At 43.0% G+C, this 17,347-nt stretch overlaps 1 protein-coding gene across 1 annotated transcript in view; it reads left to right on the top strand.

Annotated features, from left to right (window-relative positions):
* The window catches only part of ZNF704 (zinc finger protein 704), a 208,280-nt gene that overhangs the window by 900 nt on the left and 190,033 nt on the right, over positions 1 to 17,347 (top strand). The window contains exon 3 of the mRNA XM_046641853.1: positions 5 to 305. Within this exon, the coding sequence (XP_046497809.1) occupies positions 5 to 305 (301 nt within the window). The remainder of the gene's footprint in view (positions 1 to 4; positions 306 to 17,347) is intronic.

The following is a 17,347-nucleotide window of genomic DNA, read 5'->3' as shown; positions in this document are numbered from 1 at the left end:
GCAGCGCCGGGACCGGCCCCCCTCGGGCCGCCGGGGCCGCCGCCTCGTCGCCGGTGCTGCTGCTGCTCGGGGAGGAGGACGAGGACGAGGAGGGCGGCAGCCGGCGGCGCCGGGGGCTCGGGCGCGTGGAGGAGAAGCCCCGAGGGGGCGCGGAGGAGGAGGATGACGACGAGGAGGACGAGGACGAGGAGGTGGTCGTCGAGGTGGTGGACGGCGACGACGACGACGAGGACGGCGAGGAGCGCTTCGTGCCCCTCGGCCCCGGTCGCGCGCTCCCCAAGGGCCCGGCCCGGGGCGCGGTGAAGGTGCGTGCCGGGGCCGGGGGCGCGCGCGGGACCCGCCGGCCCGGGAGGGGGACGTGCCCGGGGCCCGGCGATCGCGAGCCCGGCCGGGAGGGGTGTGTCCGGCGGCGCCGGCGGAGCGCGGGCAGAGCGGCCGAGTGCCGCGCTCACGCCTCGGTCCCCCGGCGCCCCTCCCAGGCGGCCGCCCCCTGTCCTCAAAGGCCGGGTCTGGGGGCTGTCTCGCGGGGGTGCAGGAAAGGGACGCTTCTCCCTGCTGGGGTGGGGAACTTGGAGATGGGACGAGGGAGGCGCTGGTTTGCGCCTGGGGGCACGGGCGAGGGGGGAGGCAGTGAGATTTTATTCTTCCCCGAGGAAGCAGGAATGTCCCCTGCTCCTTCTGTTGAGGGCTGCTGAAGCTTATAGAAACTAGCAGCGGCTTCTCTTGTCCACCTCTCGAGCCCTTCTTCACCCGAGAACAATTGTTGATGAGTTTGCAGCACGGGCGCTTGTGAGGGAACCGGTGAGCGCGGTACAGCAAAAGCCAAGCGCCTGGTTTCTACAAGCATTTTACCGGCAGCTTTTGGCAGACCCCCCAACCCCGCCTCCTCCGCCCTCGCCGGTTTAAACTCGACATTGTTTAGCATTTTGCGTTTGTCTCTCCTCAAAATTGCAAATGCAAAAAAAAAGAGGAAATCAGGAAAAGGTGGGGAGTGTGTGTGTGTGGGGGGGTGGGGGGAATTTGGCATTTAAAATGGATGTGAGTTTCTGCTGAGAATTCTAGCGAAGTCCCTTGTGCACTGAAGCACCGAGAGATCTTTCGGTTTGTGTATCTTCAGGAGATAAGGGGTTTATTATTGCACAACTGACTGGCTGGGCTTTCAGGCGTGCGATTGGACAAAGCAGACCACGTTGAGGTTGATGCACTGTGTATGTTGCTAAGAAGTTTTGAGGGCAGCAAGTGGTAAGCGGTGGAGGGAGTGATTTTTCTCCAGTGGTTCTGAAAATCAACTGGAGTTTTCAGAAGATCTTGGTATGTCAGGAAGAAAAATACATAAACAAGTGAGCTTAATAGAGAAGAGACTATTTTTTTAAAAAAATATTCTGGGGCTTGCAAAAAAGTCAGTTCCTCGAAGCATGAAATTGCAGATCCCAAAATGTTAAACATCAACATTTAGAATAGTCCCAGAGTAGACATGGGCACAGATTTTTTTGCTAGACCACCCTGGAAGTACCAGCTCTGGAACTGAGAAATTTTCAGTAAGTGGTCATTTGGGATGATAGTTTTTGACATTTGGTTGTTGGAATGCAGACCATGACCACACTCACGACCGTTGGCTGTTGAAAACCTGCCTTGGATAACTACAGGATATAGCTGGGTTTGGAATTAAGTCACGTGGCATCAGTGACATTGATTAACAAGAGTGGTGACTCCTTAACATTTTTGTCCAGAAATGCTGAAAATGTGTCTTGTGGTTTGAGCAGTGGTTGCACAATTTGTGATAGAAAAATTAATTATAATTTATGCTCTGTGATTAAAGCAAATGCAATGTTGGGAAAAAAGTCAATAAAAACAGAGTAACTAGGGTGTGATAATTCACATTATCAGAAAAGATTTTTCCCATCTCCAAACAAATTTCCGTTAAATTCTTTCAAAATGGGCTTCATTTGATAGTATTTTGGTTTGCCCACAACTTTTGAGAAATTTATATATTTAGTAGTTTAGAGTATAATTTATATAATTTTTTACTGCTTTAAGCCATCTGAAGAGATTTTATAATGGAATATGACAGGATCATTTTATTCTAATGCATTTAAGAATGTCAACATCTCATATATATTCTTATGCGTTCATTTATTCAAATATTTATTGAGCGCCTACTGTGTGCCAGCTGCTTTTCTAGAACACAGCAGTAAGCACCTTCCAGATGCTCATGTCTAGTGAGAAAAGTCATAGCAACAATTGAACAAATAAATAAGCCTGGCGCTTGAGATTGTGATGCATGCTATGAGGGAAATAGTGATACTTCAGAGTCTGGGAGGAAGAAGAGAAAGCTGCTATGGGGAAAACCTCCCCCAGGAGGGGACATTCGATCTGAAATCTGAGACCTGCAGCTTGAGAAGAACATCTTTCCAGGAAGAGGGAACAGCAGTTGCAAAAGTCTTGGTGTTTGAAGGAGAAAAGGTGAGCGTGGCTGGAACTTGGTAGGTAGGAGATGTGTCAGGGAGGCAGGTAGGACCCAGCAACGTGGAGCCTGGGGGCCTTTATAAGTAGGGTGTGAAGTCCTTGGAAAGTTTTAAGTAGTAAAGGCATAAAGGTGGTTTGTATTTTTGCAAAGGTCATGCCATGTGGAGCGTAGAGGACAGCAGAAGCAGGGAAACCAGCTGGCTGGCTGTCTAAATGAGCAGTGAGGGCAGTTTGGACTGGGTTGACGGGAGCAGAGGCAGAGAGGAGTGGACAAACTCAGGATCCATTGTGAAGAGCGAGCTGTGAGAACGTGCTGATGGATTAGGTGAGGGGGTGAAGGAAAGAGAGGCATCAGGATGAGACCCTGATGTAAAGGTTGGTTAGATGTGCCGTTCGCTGAGATTGGGAAAACCTGGGAGCACCACAGATTTTTGCGAGGGAGAAATCAAGTGTTCTGTTTTGGACATGTTAAGTCTGTGATGACGATTAGACATCCAAGTGGAAACTGCAATTAGGCAGATGGCTGTAGGGTGTGAAGCTGAGAGGGGAGGTCAGGGCTAGAGGGAAAAAATTGGGAGTCATCAGCGTGTTGACGTCATTTGAAGCTGGGGACTAGACAGGGAGTGCAGTCGGCCAGGAGCAGAGAGCTGCAGGCTGGACCCTGGGACACAGCATTGTTTAAGTCTGGGTGTAGAAGGAGAGGCCAGCAGAGACGAAGGAGAAGCAGCAGCCAGAGAGGTTGAAGGAAAACTAGAAAATGTAAAATCCAGTAAGCCAAGCCAAGAGAAGAGAGAGTTCTAAAAGTAGGGAGTAGTGAATTGTGTTGAATACTCCTGGGATTTTGAATAAGATAAGGATAGAGACGTGTTCACTTAGATTAGATCATGTGGGACTTAATGGGATCCTTGAAAGAACGTGAAGTCAGTGATGTGACTGGAGTGCACTGAGCAGTGAATGGGAGGTGAGGATATAGCGAGACATATGAAAACTCTTTTAACACGGTTTCTGGGAAAGGAGAGCAGAGAGAAGGGGAGTATCTGGAGGGCATATGGTCTAGATTTTTCTTTAGGATAGGATACAGTAGACCCCAGCGTAATGGTTACAGCGTGATGGGAATTACCTCGTAGAGGGGGATTGTGTTCGTTTTCTATTGCTGTGGAACAAATTACCTCAAAGTTTTTGACTTACAGTAGTTCTCACGGTATCTGTGGGTTGTGAGTCCAGGCTCAGCTTCACTGGGTCACTGCTAAGTCTCTCAAGGCTGCAGTCAAGGTGTTAGGTGGGCTGTGTTCTCATCGAGAGGCTTGACTGGGGAAGAACTCACTTCTAAGCTCACTCGGGTTGTTAGCGGAATTCATTGCCTGGCATCTGTAGGTCTGAGGGTCCCAGTTTCTTGCTGGCTGTTGCCTGGAGGCTGCCTTCAGCTCCTAGAGCCCTGCTCCTCCACGTGGGCTTCCTCAGCACGGCCTCTTACTTCATCAGCCAGCAAGGAGAATCTTAGCACCTGTCTGCTCGCAAGATGGACTCTCATATGATGCACTGTGATCGCAGGAACAGTACTCCATCATTTTCCCCATATTCTATGGGTTACAAGTGAGTTATGGGTTCCACCCACACTTCTGGGGAGGAGATATACAAGGGCATGAATACCAGGAGGTGAGGATGACTGGGGGTAACCTGAGGGAGAAACCAAAGATGCAGACGGAAGAGGGTTAAGTGCAGGAGGAAAGTCCTTGGAAAAGCCATGGGTTAGGGTGGGGGAGACCTGTAACCCAAGCACAACCTTTCTTCTGTTGAATTAGAGAGAAGGTGGAGAAAATGAGTCTGGATGTGGGTAGTTGTATACGGGATGCTGGGCAGATGAAGTAGTACCTGTCTGATGGCTCCTTTTTTCCCCACGCAGCAGGAGGGAGGGTCATCAGCTGAGGGTGAAGGAGACTTGAAGTAAGAGCTGGAGACATGAAGTAGTGTTGTGGGAGAGTAGGAGAGCACGCACGCCAGGGAAATCAATAGAGTTGCAGACAGTATCAAGGACCCATCTGATGCTTGTGGTTTTACATTTATGGTGCAAGCAGTCTGTCTGGGTATGTGATTTTCTCAACTTCATTCCACTGACTCATGCATAGAGTACTAATAATACAAAGAATCCTAGGTCATGTTTATTGAGTGCCTACTATGGTCAGTACAAGGCTAAGTGTATAGTCTCATTTAAACTTCATTACATATTCACAAGTCAGGCATTGTTATTATCACCTTCGTTTTGTGAAAGTGATAAGCAACTTAAAGACACACAGGTGTGAGGTGGCAGAGCTGGGTTTGAGCTCTGAGCAGTCTAACGCCAGAGCACACACCCTTCTGCCTCACACTACACTGTATCTTGTAGACAAAGCAGAGAGCTTGATTCAGCAGGGATGGGGTTTAGCCAGGTGGGTGAGCAATGGAGAGAAAGAGGGGAAGATATTGTTGAGGAGGTTGGCACAGCTGTGACTGTCATGATGGACTGGGGGAGCTAAGTAAGGACAGGAGGGGTGAGGGGTAGTGAATAAGTCAGGGGTCCATGGATTGGAATAAACAAAGAGTTAACCAATCAAATCAGTAAAAGAATGGGAATGAAACGCAGGACAATTTGGGTTCCAAAACAACGTTAATACAAATGAATAGTTGCTGAGAACTGGTGAGCCAGGAACTGTACTGAATGCTTTATATGGAGGAGGATTGCGTGAGAAATTATGATTTGGGGAATCAATATGGCCCCATTCTCCAGCTGAGGATACTGACAGTGAAATAGCACACCTGAAGCCGGATGACCACAAGTAGGGACCTCGTTCACATCCATAGCCTGCGTTTTTAATCTCCCTATATTTATTTGGGGTTTATATGCCCATTTATTTCCAGGAGCATTTGGAACTAGAGGAATAGATGCTGCTCAGTATCAGAGATATATTGCTTGATTACTCTACTGGACGCTAGTTTAGGCTTTCACTGAGACAACAAGAGAAACTTTGTCTTACTTGGTTTTTAGTTTCTGATCAGAGGAAGCTTACACATTTGTCGGCAGTGGTAAGATTTCACCCCCTTAAAAAACAAAAAAAGCTATTTTCACGGGAGCTTGTATGAAGAATACTAAGAAGCACAGTAAACAATATCTTCAACCAGAGTTTAATAAAAATAAAAAAAAAAACAAGGACACCGTCAAACGGAGGAAGGATTCAATAATAAGCCATTACTCGGTGAAGACAGAACAGTAGAGGGCAGAGGTAAAGGGCCTCGGACTGTGCCCTGCCATGCTGTTTTAGTTTAGGGCAAGAACTGGAGAACCTGAAGGGTTTGATAATTTACTGGGATAATAAGTTTAGGAAAAACCTGGACGTGAAAGACTTCTGGTAGTTCTCACCAGATTTCATCTATTGAAAGAATGGGAAGAAAGGCTTTTAAATGAGATAATATCTCTCAAAGTTCCCACTTGCAGTTCTCAATAAATATTTAATTGAGTGGAATCTGCGTCCCCGGTGCCAGCTCTTCAGGGATGGTTAACGCATCGATTAGACTCTCTCTTGAATGTCAGATGACTTTAAGAAGCCTTTGGCAGGCACTGTGCAGCAAACACTGAATTCCAATTTGCTAACAAGCATGTGTCTTGCAAATGGTCTGTGTTGGCTCGAGTGAACGGCATGTGCTTAAGACACCAGACAGGGTTGTCAGTCACTGGATTGTGGGCTGCGGAGTTGGAAGGGAACCCGAGATGATCCAGTCATCCGACACCCTCCTTTGACCGCTGAGGACGCTGAGACTGTGCGAAGGGAAACGCCTTGTCCAGCTCTGGCCTCTCAGCAAGGCAAGTGGGGCCAGGATGAACGCCCTGCTCTGCCAACCCCAAGTTGTCTCCTCCTGTCTGGGTTAGTTCCTTGTGCCCAGGAATGGTCTGCAGTTTGCTCCTCCAGGGTTGTGGATAGAAAAATCACTCACAGCTTATCAGCTTCGGTTTTTGGAAGGTCATTCCTTTGTGAAGTTCCTCAGGTAGAGGTGGCCTCACCTGTGGCCGGGACCCTCAGTGACTCCTGCCTGGGCTGGACCCCCTCCCTGTGCAGTTTCCAAGTGGGGTGCGCTTGGGATGATAACAAACGGGAAGTGAGCTCCATTTCATTGTGACCTGAGTGCCCATCATCCCTGGGGTGGTGCTCCTGCTACACTGGCCTGGAAGACGCCATTTATACTCAGCCCTCACCCTGGCCTCTCCTCCTTCACCACAATTTTACTCTACTTGACCGTGGAGTGCCCCACAATACAAGTGTTAGAAAAAAGAGGAGGAAAAGCGAGAAGTCCAGCCCTGGTGGAATCTGCCTCCCTGGGCCTCTTAGTGAGAAGGAGACAGAAAGACCAACAGCTGTCTATTTGCTTGACCTCTGAAAGCACCAGGGCCCCATTTGTTAGTAAACCTATCCCACCCATCAGATTACTGTGTCCTGCACCTCAAGAGGGGCTCGGAGAGGAGAATGGGAGCGTTTTCCTCCCCACTACAGTGCGCGGTACCAGAACTTTTGATCTGCACACAACAACCAGTCTTGGCGTAATGGCTTGATACAGTCTGCTAAAGTCAAGGCAGTTCGACCTTTTAGTGGCCCTGGGCAAACTCATCCTAAATGTGTGGTTTTTAGACTTTCCTAAGTATTTGAGACTACTCGGAGGCCCACATGGGCAACCTTATGGCCTAGCCAAATCTGTGTTGTTGAAATAAGGAGGATTGTCTTTGGGTTGGCTGTCCATGTTTCTGCTCGTTCATCGTGGGCAGTTACTTATCGTGTTCCTGATGGACATGTGGGAAATGATGGCGAATAAGGCCAACTTTCAGGGAGCCCACCGTCCAACGAATTCCTACCAAGTTGTCTAGAAAGAGGTTCTAGGCTCCCTTTCCTCTTTATCCCTAAGATCAAGATTAGATCTTCTGAGAGACCTTACTTGACTACCATGATTTGGGATGTAATTTTGACATTACCCTAAGAAAACTGTAGCCCAGTAATCTGTATGAAGAAGCCTCTGGTTTGGTCAGGAGGTAATTCCTGAGTAGCTAGTCCAAGGATGAGTTCTCATCACTGAATTTGGCAAATAACCTTGGTTGCTCTTATCCACTGGATGAAATGGAACAGAATATAACTCTGAGATATGTGTAGTGGAATTAGAGTGATTAAATCTTTACACTTCATTGGAGATAGTGTTCAGGAAAATCCAGTGTTAGAATTTCTATGTAGGAGAAACAGCCTTGACTCTAGGGTTTTGAAGGAGAGCCTGTAACTTTAGGGTAAGAGCTTTGCAGTTACATGCAAAAGGGCTTCATCCATCTTGCAGAGAACACCATGGCCCTTGAGGGGCAGAGAAATGAAAGGGTCCTGCCGGTCCATTGCTCCCTGAGGAATGACTCAGAGTGCGTCGTCCTGATGCTACACCTGGCAGTCAGCAGCGACACACTTGCCTGCCTTCTGTTCTTGTTGTGATGGAAGGTTAAGTGAAAGTAAAATCCCCCTGATTTGGACTAATTGGGGATAGCTAGTCAAAATAAGTGAATGTCAAAAGTGCTCCAACATCCTGAATGAAATCCAGTTTTTAAGAAGGCTGTGTGCCTTGAAATACCATTTGATAAAACCTGCAGACGCGATAATTTTAGTTCATTAATGTGACTTTCGTGGTGGGCTTGTTAGTAAGATGGGAGAGATTAGGCTTGAATCAAAGCAGGTGATACTACTACCTAGTAACCTACTAGTTACCACCCGCCCCCAACCACAGTTACCTCTATGTGCATCAAGAAGTGATATAACATATAACAGCCTCTGGGGTCCAATCCTGGCTTCTCCACTTGCTGGTTGCGTGGCCTTATCAAGTTACTTAATGTCTCTGTGCTTGAGTGTTATCTATAAAAATTGGGATAATATTGTTCTGTCATTGCCTATTCTTGTTAAAGATGGTCCGGAGACCTCCTGAAATTAGACATGGATACCAATTTATTTCCTTTATGGTTTCAGAAAGGAATCTTTCCTAAAACTTTGGTCGACGATACAAAATCCCACAGTTATTTTGACTGCTACGACCTCCTGCTCGTTCCCTGCTCCCAAGGTATTTCAGAGAGCCACTTCCTGAAGTGGCTTTGTTCGTCTGGACTCTGCGGTGTTCCGTTGTGTATGCGGTGAGCTTGAATTTTCCCTCGCGGCTCAGGAAGCTGTGAATCCTTCATCTCCCTGTGCACGGAGGACAGAGACATTCTATCTGTTAGGTTCATCAGTCTGTTCAGATCTATGGCTCTTGGAGTGGAGAAAACCTGGTACTATCCAGAGGGGCGGGAAAAGGCTCGCCACACACGTCGAATATGTGCCGTCAAAAGCTGCAATGGTACACTGGTGTCATCTTCCACCTCTCACTTGCGTCTGGGGGAGAATCTCGGAGGTGTGGGTTCGCCCTTCCCATCCTTGTCTGCATGGGGTTGGGAAGCTGTTGTACTTGGGTTTGGTGAAGAAGTCGTTCCTGGCTCTTTCGGTGGAGGGGGATGCGCAGCCCAAGTGTACCCCTAGGCCCTTGTACCTACTTGCTGCTCTTATTGGGGAGATATCCAGAAGTGGGAGACAAGGACTCTCTGGTTAACCAACTTGGGGAAATCCCAGTTAAAAATGGAGACACAGATTTTTTTTTTAAGTTATAAAATATTTTAAACAGGGAGGAAATTGGAAGAGTAGTGTAAAACCCGTATACCAATAAAGAAGTTACTGACCATAGATGCCGTGGGCCATTTTGAGTTTCTAGGAAGGTGAATATAGGTTGTGGCATTTACATGTTTATTGGATTACAGAGGATTTTTTTCTAGAGTGTCTTTCCCTTGGGATACATTTTAGGAAATACTAGTTTACAACTATTTTTCTAAATGGGAAATCCCTGGATAAGTGGCTTATCCTTGGGATAAATAACTAAAACTGCATTATTAAATAAATAAGTAGTCACACACAGAGACAAAGATTAAAATGTTCTCAGTGGGTCATGTGAGCCTTGAAATATTTTTCCTCATAAAGCTGCTAATTTCTTCAGTGTCAAGTTTCTAAAAAAAAAAAAGCAGTATTTCATGTGGTAAATTTTCACTTGTGTACCTGTGAATACCATTCTCATGTGTGAAGTTTAAGACCTGGCAGAGAACACGACCTTCTCGGTCAATCAGGCCCCACGATGGGTCTAGTGGAGGAGAAAGGAGGGGAGAGAAGTGCTGTCGTAACAGAATTAAAACGTGCTGAGGGAGTAGAAAATCACAAGGTGTTTACACCCAGGAAAGTGTATTTAATAATATGTTTTCCACGTTCTAAAAGAAAAAAGATTGAAAGTACCAGAACAGTGTAAACGAAAAGAGCCTATAAATTCACTAGGATACTGAGATTGACACATTTTCTGTCAACAACAGTATGACTATTACCAAAAAAAGGGGTTAAGCATTTGTGAATGCTGAGTATCTCATATAAGGACTCTTTATTGGATACTGTTCAATATTTATTTCAGTGTTACCCACCATTCAGTGCCTTATAATTTATAGATGGCCCACATAGCTAAATTCCTTTGACCTTCTTAGTAATCTTGAAAGGTGGAGATTATGAGCCCCACTTTATTGATGTGGAAAATAAGCCCCAGAGAAGAATGGGGTGGTTTCTGTAAAAAAAATTTAAAAAAAGGTAATTTTATACCAAATGCATAGATATTTGTCAAACATTGCAGAAAACAGTTGGAACCAACAGATTTAAAAAATAATTGAAATTGGTACCTAAGCAACAGTGGAAATTTAAGGAGCGAGGAGACTTTATTTTGGAGCAAATTATAAATTAAAACAATGCGAAATACAGTTTTCATAGGCTGTCATAAACACTTTCCTGGAGCTTGGACACGCTTTACAAGTCAGCTGCAAGTACTTACTGACAAGCGAACCTCACCACTTTCTATTAATTTGGGTTTGCACCTAAAGTTTAAGTTAAAGAAGAAATTTTTTTTTAAAATTGTAAGCTTTTGAAAATGTTTTGAATTAGCAGGTTACATACTTACCACTCAAAACTTATTTAACAGAGTATTAAGGCAAATAGTGGAAATATTACAATAAGGATCTTAGAACTTACAAAAATGAATATGTGAAGAGCATCTGAAAGAAAAGGTCTTGTTTCATCAAATATTATTAATTATAATAGTATAATTATAAATAATAATGATACATATTATTATTACGTTTGCAGTAAAAATCGTTTCAGAAAAGGGGGGAAAATGGACACCTGAACCTATGTAATCACCGAATTCTGTGACATCTTAGAGTGGGACATGTTAGAGTGATTGATAGCAAGGAAGGAGCCACTTGAGGGTTTTAAATGACCCAACATAGGCTTTATGGAATGGGAGCAGGAACTGCTATTTGCTTTTCTTGTTACATGAGTGCTTGAAAGAGGTTCTGAAAATGTGCTTTTAGCCATCTGTTGGGTGACAGCAATTTTTTTTAGCTCTTTATTCTTATTCTAAAAGAGATTTCTATTCAAATAAGTCTTTCAATTCCCTGTATTGATTTTTGTCACTCGAATTTTTCTCACAATCTCACATAGAGGTTGTTAGGGAAAATTATTTTTACTCTAAAAATCATAATAGAAATAATGTAGTTTTCGTTGTTTGTAAACTATACCTATCTTTATGTGTTAAAATTGAGATATCTCAAAGGTCTTGTTCAAATTCAGTGACAAGTTGATGGTTTGATTGTTAAAAAAATTTGGTTTTGGCTATTTTATTTAATCCCATAGTTATTTCATTCAACAGATATTCACTGAGCTCCTACCCTTTGCCAGCACCAAGGACACAGGAGAGAAGACTTGGGAAGTGACACCTTCTAGCTGGACAGGCAGACAGTAACCTCTACGGCTAGTGGTGTGTTACTGAAATAGGAATGAGTGGAGGAAGAAGAGATTTGGGTTGAAACAGGGCATCAGGAGTTCTGTCTTAACTGTGTTAAGTTTGAGATGCCTGTCGGACCTCCAGATGGAGGTGTTGAGTAGGCGGAAGGTCAGTGGAGAAGACAGAAATAAACAGTGCTGGGCACACAGACAGTATTTAAAGGGCCGGGATAGGGTGAGAATACCTGGGCAGATAGTGTAGGGTAGAGAAAGGCAGGTGCCCAGGGCCAAGCTCTGGAGCACTTCATGTGTAAGGCTCCATCTCTTGCTGTCTCAACAGCTTTATTATGATAGAATTCACACACCATAGCGTATAACTCTCTCTTTTAAAGTGTACAATTCAGTTTTCTTAGTTTATTCATGGAGTTGTGCAACCATCACCGCAATCTAATTTTGAAACTTTTTTTTTTTTTGAAGATCGGTACCTGAGCTAACATCTGTTGTCAATTTTTTTTCTTTTTTTCTTCTCCTTCTCCCCAAAGCCCCCCAGTACATAGTTGTATATTCTAGTTGTAGGTCTCTCTGATTGTGTTATGTGGGATGCTGCGTCAGCATGGCTTGATGAGTGGTGCTAGGTCCGCAATCCGGATCCAAACCAGCGAAACCCTGGGCCGCTGAAGCGGAGCGCAGGAACTTAATCACTCGGCCACGGGGCCTTGAAACATTTTTGTCACCCCCTGAAAGAAACTCTGTACCCCTCAACAGTCACGGCCCCCCACCCCTTTGCATGCAGCCATACTTGTGTTTTTCCACGCTCTTCAGTGCCAATAAGTCTTTATTCATTCATGTGTTTTTTTCAGGAAGAAAAGGCAGGAGAGAGAGCGATAACGTGTGTTAGAAAACACTAAGAGCGGAGAGGGAAAGCAAGAATCCAGTTCAGCAAAATCAACTGTCCAATGAATATACCCCAGTGATGGGGTCACCAGGGCCCACGGGGGTTCCGTCTCCTGCAGGTTAGGAATAAGGGGAAAGGGATCAGAGAAAGGACACAGACCGGTCCTCATTTGCCTCCCCCACTCTCTTCCTTCTTGTAAATTCCAGATGAAGCTTTGGTTTCTAGCAGTGAACATGGAGTTGAATTATATCCAATCTACATCCTATTAGATAATCTTGTGGCCACTTTGACATGGGTTTCTTCCATCAGTAGAAGAGTTCCTGAGTGAGTTGGGTAGACTTTCTCTCCTGTCTCAGTCTCCCACGTCAGGTGTCTATATGGAAGTCCTTTCTCCCACTGACCACCCCTTATTTCTCTCTACCTTAGGATTTTAGAATGATAAACATATTTATTTGGTCCATACAGATCTAGCAGTAGAAGTGTTTGATGTAAACATGTAAGGAGTCATACCCAACCTAACCAGAGGGGTGTGGGTTAGAAATGACGGCTAGGGAGTTCCTAGTTTATTCAGGCTTTTACACAAGTCTTTTAGGATTTAGAGTCATCCCAAGAATTAAATATATACATGTGTCTTGTTTTTTGTTTTTGGCTAAGGGTAGGATAGGAGTCAAGTTTTCAGGACAGGATATCTTGTTCAAAATAGGAGTAAGGGGAGGAGTACAAAGAATGGGGAGAGACTCCCCGCTGTGTGAAGGGGGCACCCAAGCTTAACATTTCACATCCTTTTGCCTGGTGCAGAATCTTTTGACAAAAATGCTTTGGTTATTTTTTTTTCAATACAAAAAGAAATTTGTAAACAATAAATACCCCAAAACAACATGAGAAAAACCAACACCATATATGTACACAAACTAGACATAGCAGTTACCACACTAGTAGCTTGTGAAGTCCTCCCAAGCTCAGATGAATCCAAAAACTGGAGGGAGGAGGATTTGGGGAAGACTGGACCCAGCATCATACACATCACCAGCTGCGTTCTGTACGCTTGCCCTGTTTCAACACGCAGTGCTCACCGAGGGAGGTTTGTGCTGTTCTTACCCGTTGTCAGTAAAATCCTTCTTTCTCCATTAGCTACTCAGACACTATCATGACCACCACAGCAGGTGACGCTGGCTCTGGAACCAAAGAAGCTCTTGTTTAGAGGTCCATCTGAAAGCCACACAAGTTCAGAGTTTCGAAAGGCTGAGGGTTCTAGTTTTGTTCCAAACATACATCCCAGGAGCACGGGAGGAGTACAGAGGTTTCGTTCTGAGCATCCTGCTTACCTAACAGTATGTTGAGATTTTTACACAGGTGAGAGTGTGCGAGTGCACACACACACACACACACCTACACACCTTTGTGCCGTTTAGGCTTCACCTGATCCAACAAAGGATGGATCTCGTGAGGAAAATGAGCCAGTGTCACAGGAGTAAAGGTTTGGATCAGGAATCCTTAACTATTTGTGTGTATGTGTGTATGTAGATGTATCTATCTGTACAAGCCTTGCTCTGTTTCCACTCTGACCCTTTCGCCAGCTCTGACCTCTTTTAACCTCTCCGTGCCACCTTCCTGTTCAGGCTCACTTCCGGTCATCCAGTAGAAAGAGGTAAGCCAAAGTTGTTCTTTGGAGTAAAATTATTCCTGCTCTGCAGACCTGGAGCTGCTGCTGACTTATCCCTGAGATTGCTCCCATCCATGCCTGAGAACACAGTGTAGGAATGAGGGCCTCTCAGACTCGTGTATTCAAAAATGCAAAATCAAAAGAGTCATATTAAGAAAAATAAAGAAAAAGTTTAAAGTACACAACAAGCATCATTCATACGTAGCTAGTACTGTTGGCATCCCGAGGGGAGGCGTGACCCAAGTTAGAGCCATGCAAAGGGAGCAAATAAAGTCCTAATGGGCCAGCATGGTGTGGAGTGAAGCCTAGAGACAGCAGGCCTGCAGCTGTCACCCCAGCACCCTTTTCCAACTGTCATAACCCATGGCTTAGGATAGTCCCTAGCAGCCTGTATCAGAGGTCATAGAGACAAGACTGGGAAAAACCCTGCCCTGCCCCCCGAGAGATTCTCTGCCACACAAAGTAGTGGCTTTGCGAGCCTATGGATCTGGTCTCAGGTTTATCCTTTTCACTTTAACATAGGAAATATACCCCTCTTCAAAAGAAAACTAACTTGCCTATCCAGGCCATTTTCTTCCCCTGGAACCTAAAACTTATGGTCAGAGATGAAGAGGGATATCTCATAATGTTAAAAGAGTCATTTTATTAGGAAGATGTAAAAATCCTAAACATTTATGCATCTAACAGGAGCTTCAAAATAGATGAAACAAGAGCCTACAAAACCAACGGGAGAAATACACAAATCCACAATGACAACTGGATAATTTAATTACTTCTTCAATTATTGCTGGTTGGTAGCAAAAAAAAAGTAAGAATGTAGAATATTTGAACAATACCATCAACCAACTTAATCTAATTGACATGTATGGCACACTACACTGGATAATTGAAAAATAAATACTCCTTTCAATTGTACAATAAATATTTATGAAGATACACTATATATGAGGGGAAAGCCAAGTCTCAGTACATTCAAAGGATTGAAATCATACAGAGTATATTCTTTGACCACAAGGGAATTAAATTAGAAGTCAGTAAAAAAAAATTAACTAGAAAATCCCCAAATATTGGAAAAATCAATCAGTATCCTTTTAAATAATCCCTTAGATAAAGAAAAATTCACAAGGACAATTATAAAATAACTAACAGAAAATGAAAATGCCTCCTATTGAAGTTTATGAAAGGTAAATCCCTGCTTAGAGGGAAAAATATAACTTTAAATCAGTAATTTAATCTACGATCCAAAGAAGCTAGAAAAAGAAGTAGAAGGAAATAAAAAAGATGTGATGGGAGATCAATGAAATCAAAAACAGAAAACAGTACAGAAAATCTATGAAACCAAAAGCCAGTTATTTGAGATCAATAAAATTGATAAACTCCTAGCTATACGTATTTTAAAAAGAAAGAGAAAGCACAAATTACCAATAACCAGAATGAAAGAGGTGGTGTCACTACAGATCCTACAGACTTTAAAAGGATAATTAGGACATATTACTTTATGTTAGTAGAGGACTTTATATTTGTACGTTTGACGGCTTGGATGAAATGGGCACATTCACAAGAAGTAACAGGATATTTGAATAACTATCTGTTAAAGAAATGGAATTTTGTGATTAAGAACTTTTGCACATGGAAAATCCAAGCCTAGATGTTTCACCAGTGAAACCTTTCAAATATGTAAGGAAGAAATAATACCAATCTTACAAAAAACCTTTACCAAAAAAGAGAAAGATGGAATCATCCCAATAAATTTTATGAGCCCGACGTAACCCTGACATTAAAAACACACAGAGACATTACAAATAAACATTATAGACTTTCATATACATAGACATAAAAATACTAAATAAAATATTAGCAAATCAAATCTAGCCATATAGAAATAGATAATACATTATGATCTAAGTTTATTCATTTTTTTCTTCCAGGAATGTAATTTAGGTTAAAGACTTGAAAATCAATTGGCGTAATTAACTATATTGGTAGAGTGAAAAAGAACAGCCACATGATCATCTCAATAGATGGAGAAAAAACAAAGTTCAACACCCATTCATGATTAAAAAGAAAAGCAAAACCTCCTAACAAATTAGAAATAGGATGGAAATTCTCAAACTGATAAAGGGCATATATAGGAAACCTTTAGCTAACATCACACTTAAGGGCAAAGGTCATTTCCTCACCAATATCAGGAACAGACAATGATGTGTGCATCATGCTGGAGGTTTAGCCAGTGTGATAAGGCAAGAAAAATAAATGAAAAGCATAAAGATTAGAGAAAAAGAAAGTAAAACTGTCTCTGTTTGGAGATGATATGATCATATGCAGAAAAAAATCCTAAGAAATCCACAAAACTTCTAGAACTGATCAGTGAACTTAGCAAGGTTGCGATATACAAGATCAGTTTACAAAAATCAATTGCATGCACTGCATTTGGAAAATGAAAGTTTAAAAAAATATTTAGAGTGGCATCAAAAGCTAAACACTTGGGTAAAATTAATGAAAATGTACAAAAATGATGTGTGAAATTTATAAGATGATGATAGTAATTAAAGACGACCCAAATAAATGAATTGGTCTACTGTTCAATTAGAACTCTCAATACAATTAAGACGTCAGTTCTCCACAAATTGATTTAGCAACACCATCCCAGTCAAAATCTCAGTAGGACTTTTTGTAGAAATTGACAAGCTAATATAAAATGTCTATGGGCATGCAAAATAACTATCATAAAAAACTTTGAAAAATAAAAAAACTAGAGGACTTAATCTACTTGATTTCAGAGCTTAGTATAAAGTGAGAGTAATCCAGACAGTTTGCAACAGAATACGGAGCCCCAAAGTAGACCCACACAGAAATGCTTCACCAAAGGTACCGAGAAAATTCACTGGAGCTGTCTTTTCAACTAATAGTCCTAGAGAGACTGTCCATATAGAAAGAAAGAAACCCTCTACTCCCACCTTGTAGCATCTGCAAAAATTAATTCAAAATGACGTAGATATGATTGTAAAAGCTAAAGCTTACAAAGCTTCGTGAGGAAAACAGAGGAGAAATCTTTGCAACCTTAGGGTAGGCAGAGACTTCTTGGACAGGAACAAGAATACACTATGGTAATTATAAGAGAAAAAAATTGACAAATTATACTTTGTTAAAATTGAAGATATATGCCTGTCAAAACCCACAATTAAGAAAATAGATTAATCAATAAATTTTCTCTGTTGTCACTTCTATCTGGAGATATCCAAACCTTGAATTCATTTAGTTCCTATTCTGTATCAGCCACTTTGCTGGGTGCAGAGAATATGCTATTGAACAAGAAAGACGTGGTCCTCATGGAACATTCAATTTAGTGGGAGAAATAGTCAAACAAATAAATAATTACAACATGAAACGATTACAACTGAAAGGATAGTGAAAGCAAAGGACTCATCGTTTTCATTTTAC

This window comes from Equus quagga, chromosome 16, assembly GCF_021613505.1.
Source record: "Equus quagga isolate Etosha38 chromosome 16, UCLA_HA_Equagga_1.0, whole genome shotgun sequence".
Taxonomy (NCBI): domain Eukaryota; kingdom Metazoa; phylum Chordata; class Mammalia; order Perissodactyla; family Equidae; genus Equus; species Equus quagga.
The sequence above is the reverse complement of the archived record's forward strand: the minus strand, read 5'-3'. Positions and strand labels throughout refer to the sequence as shown.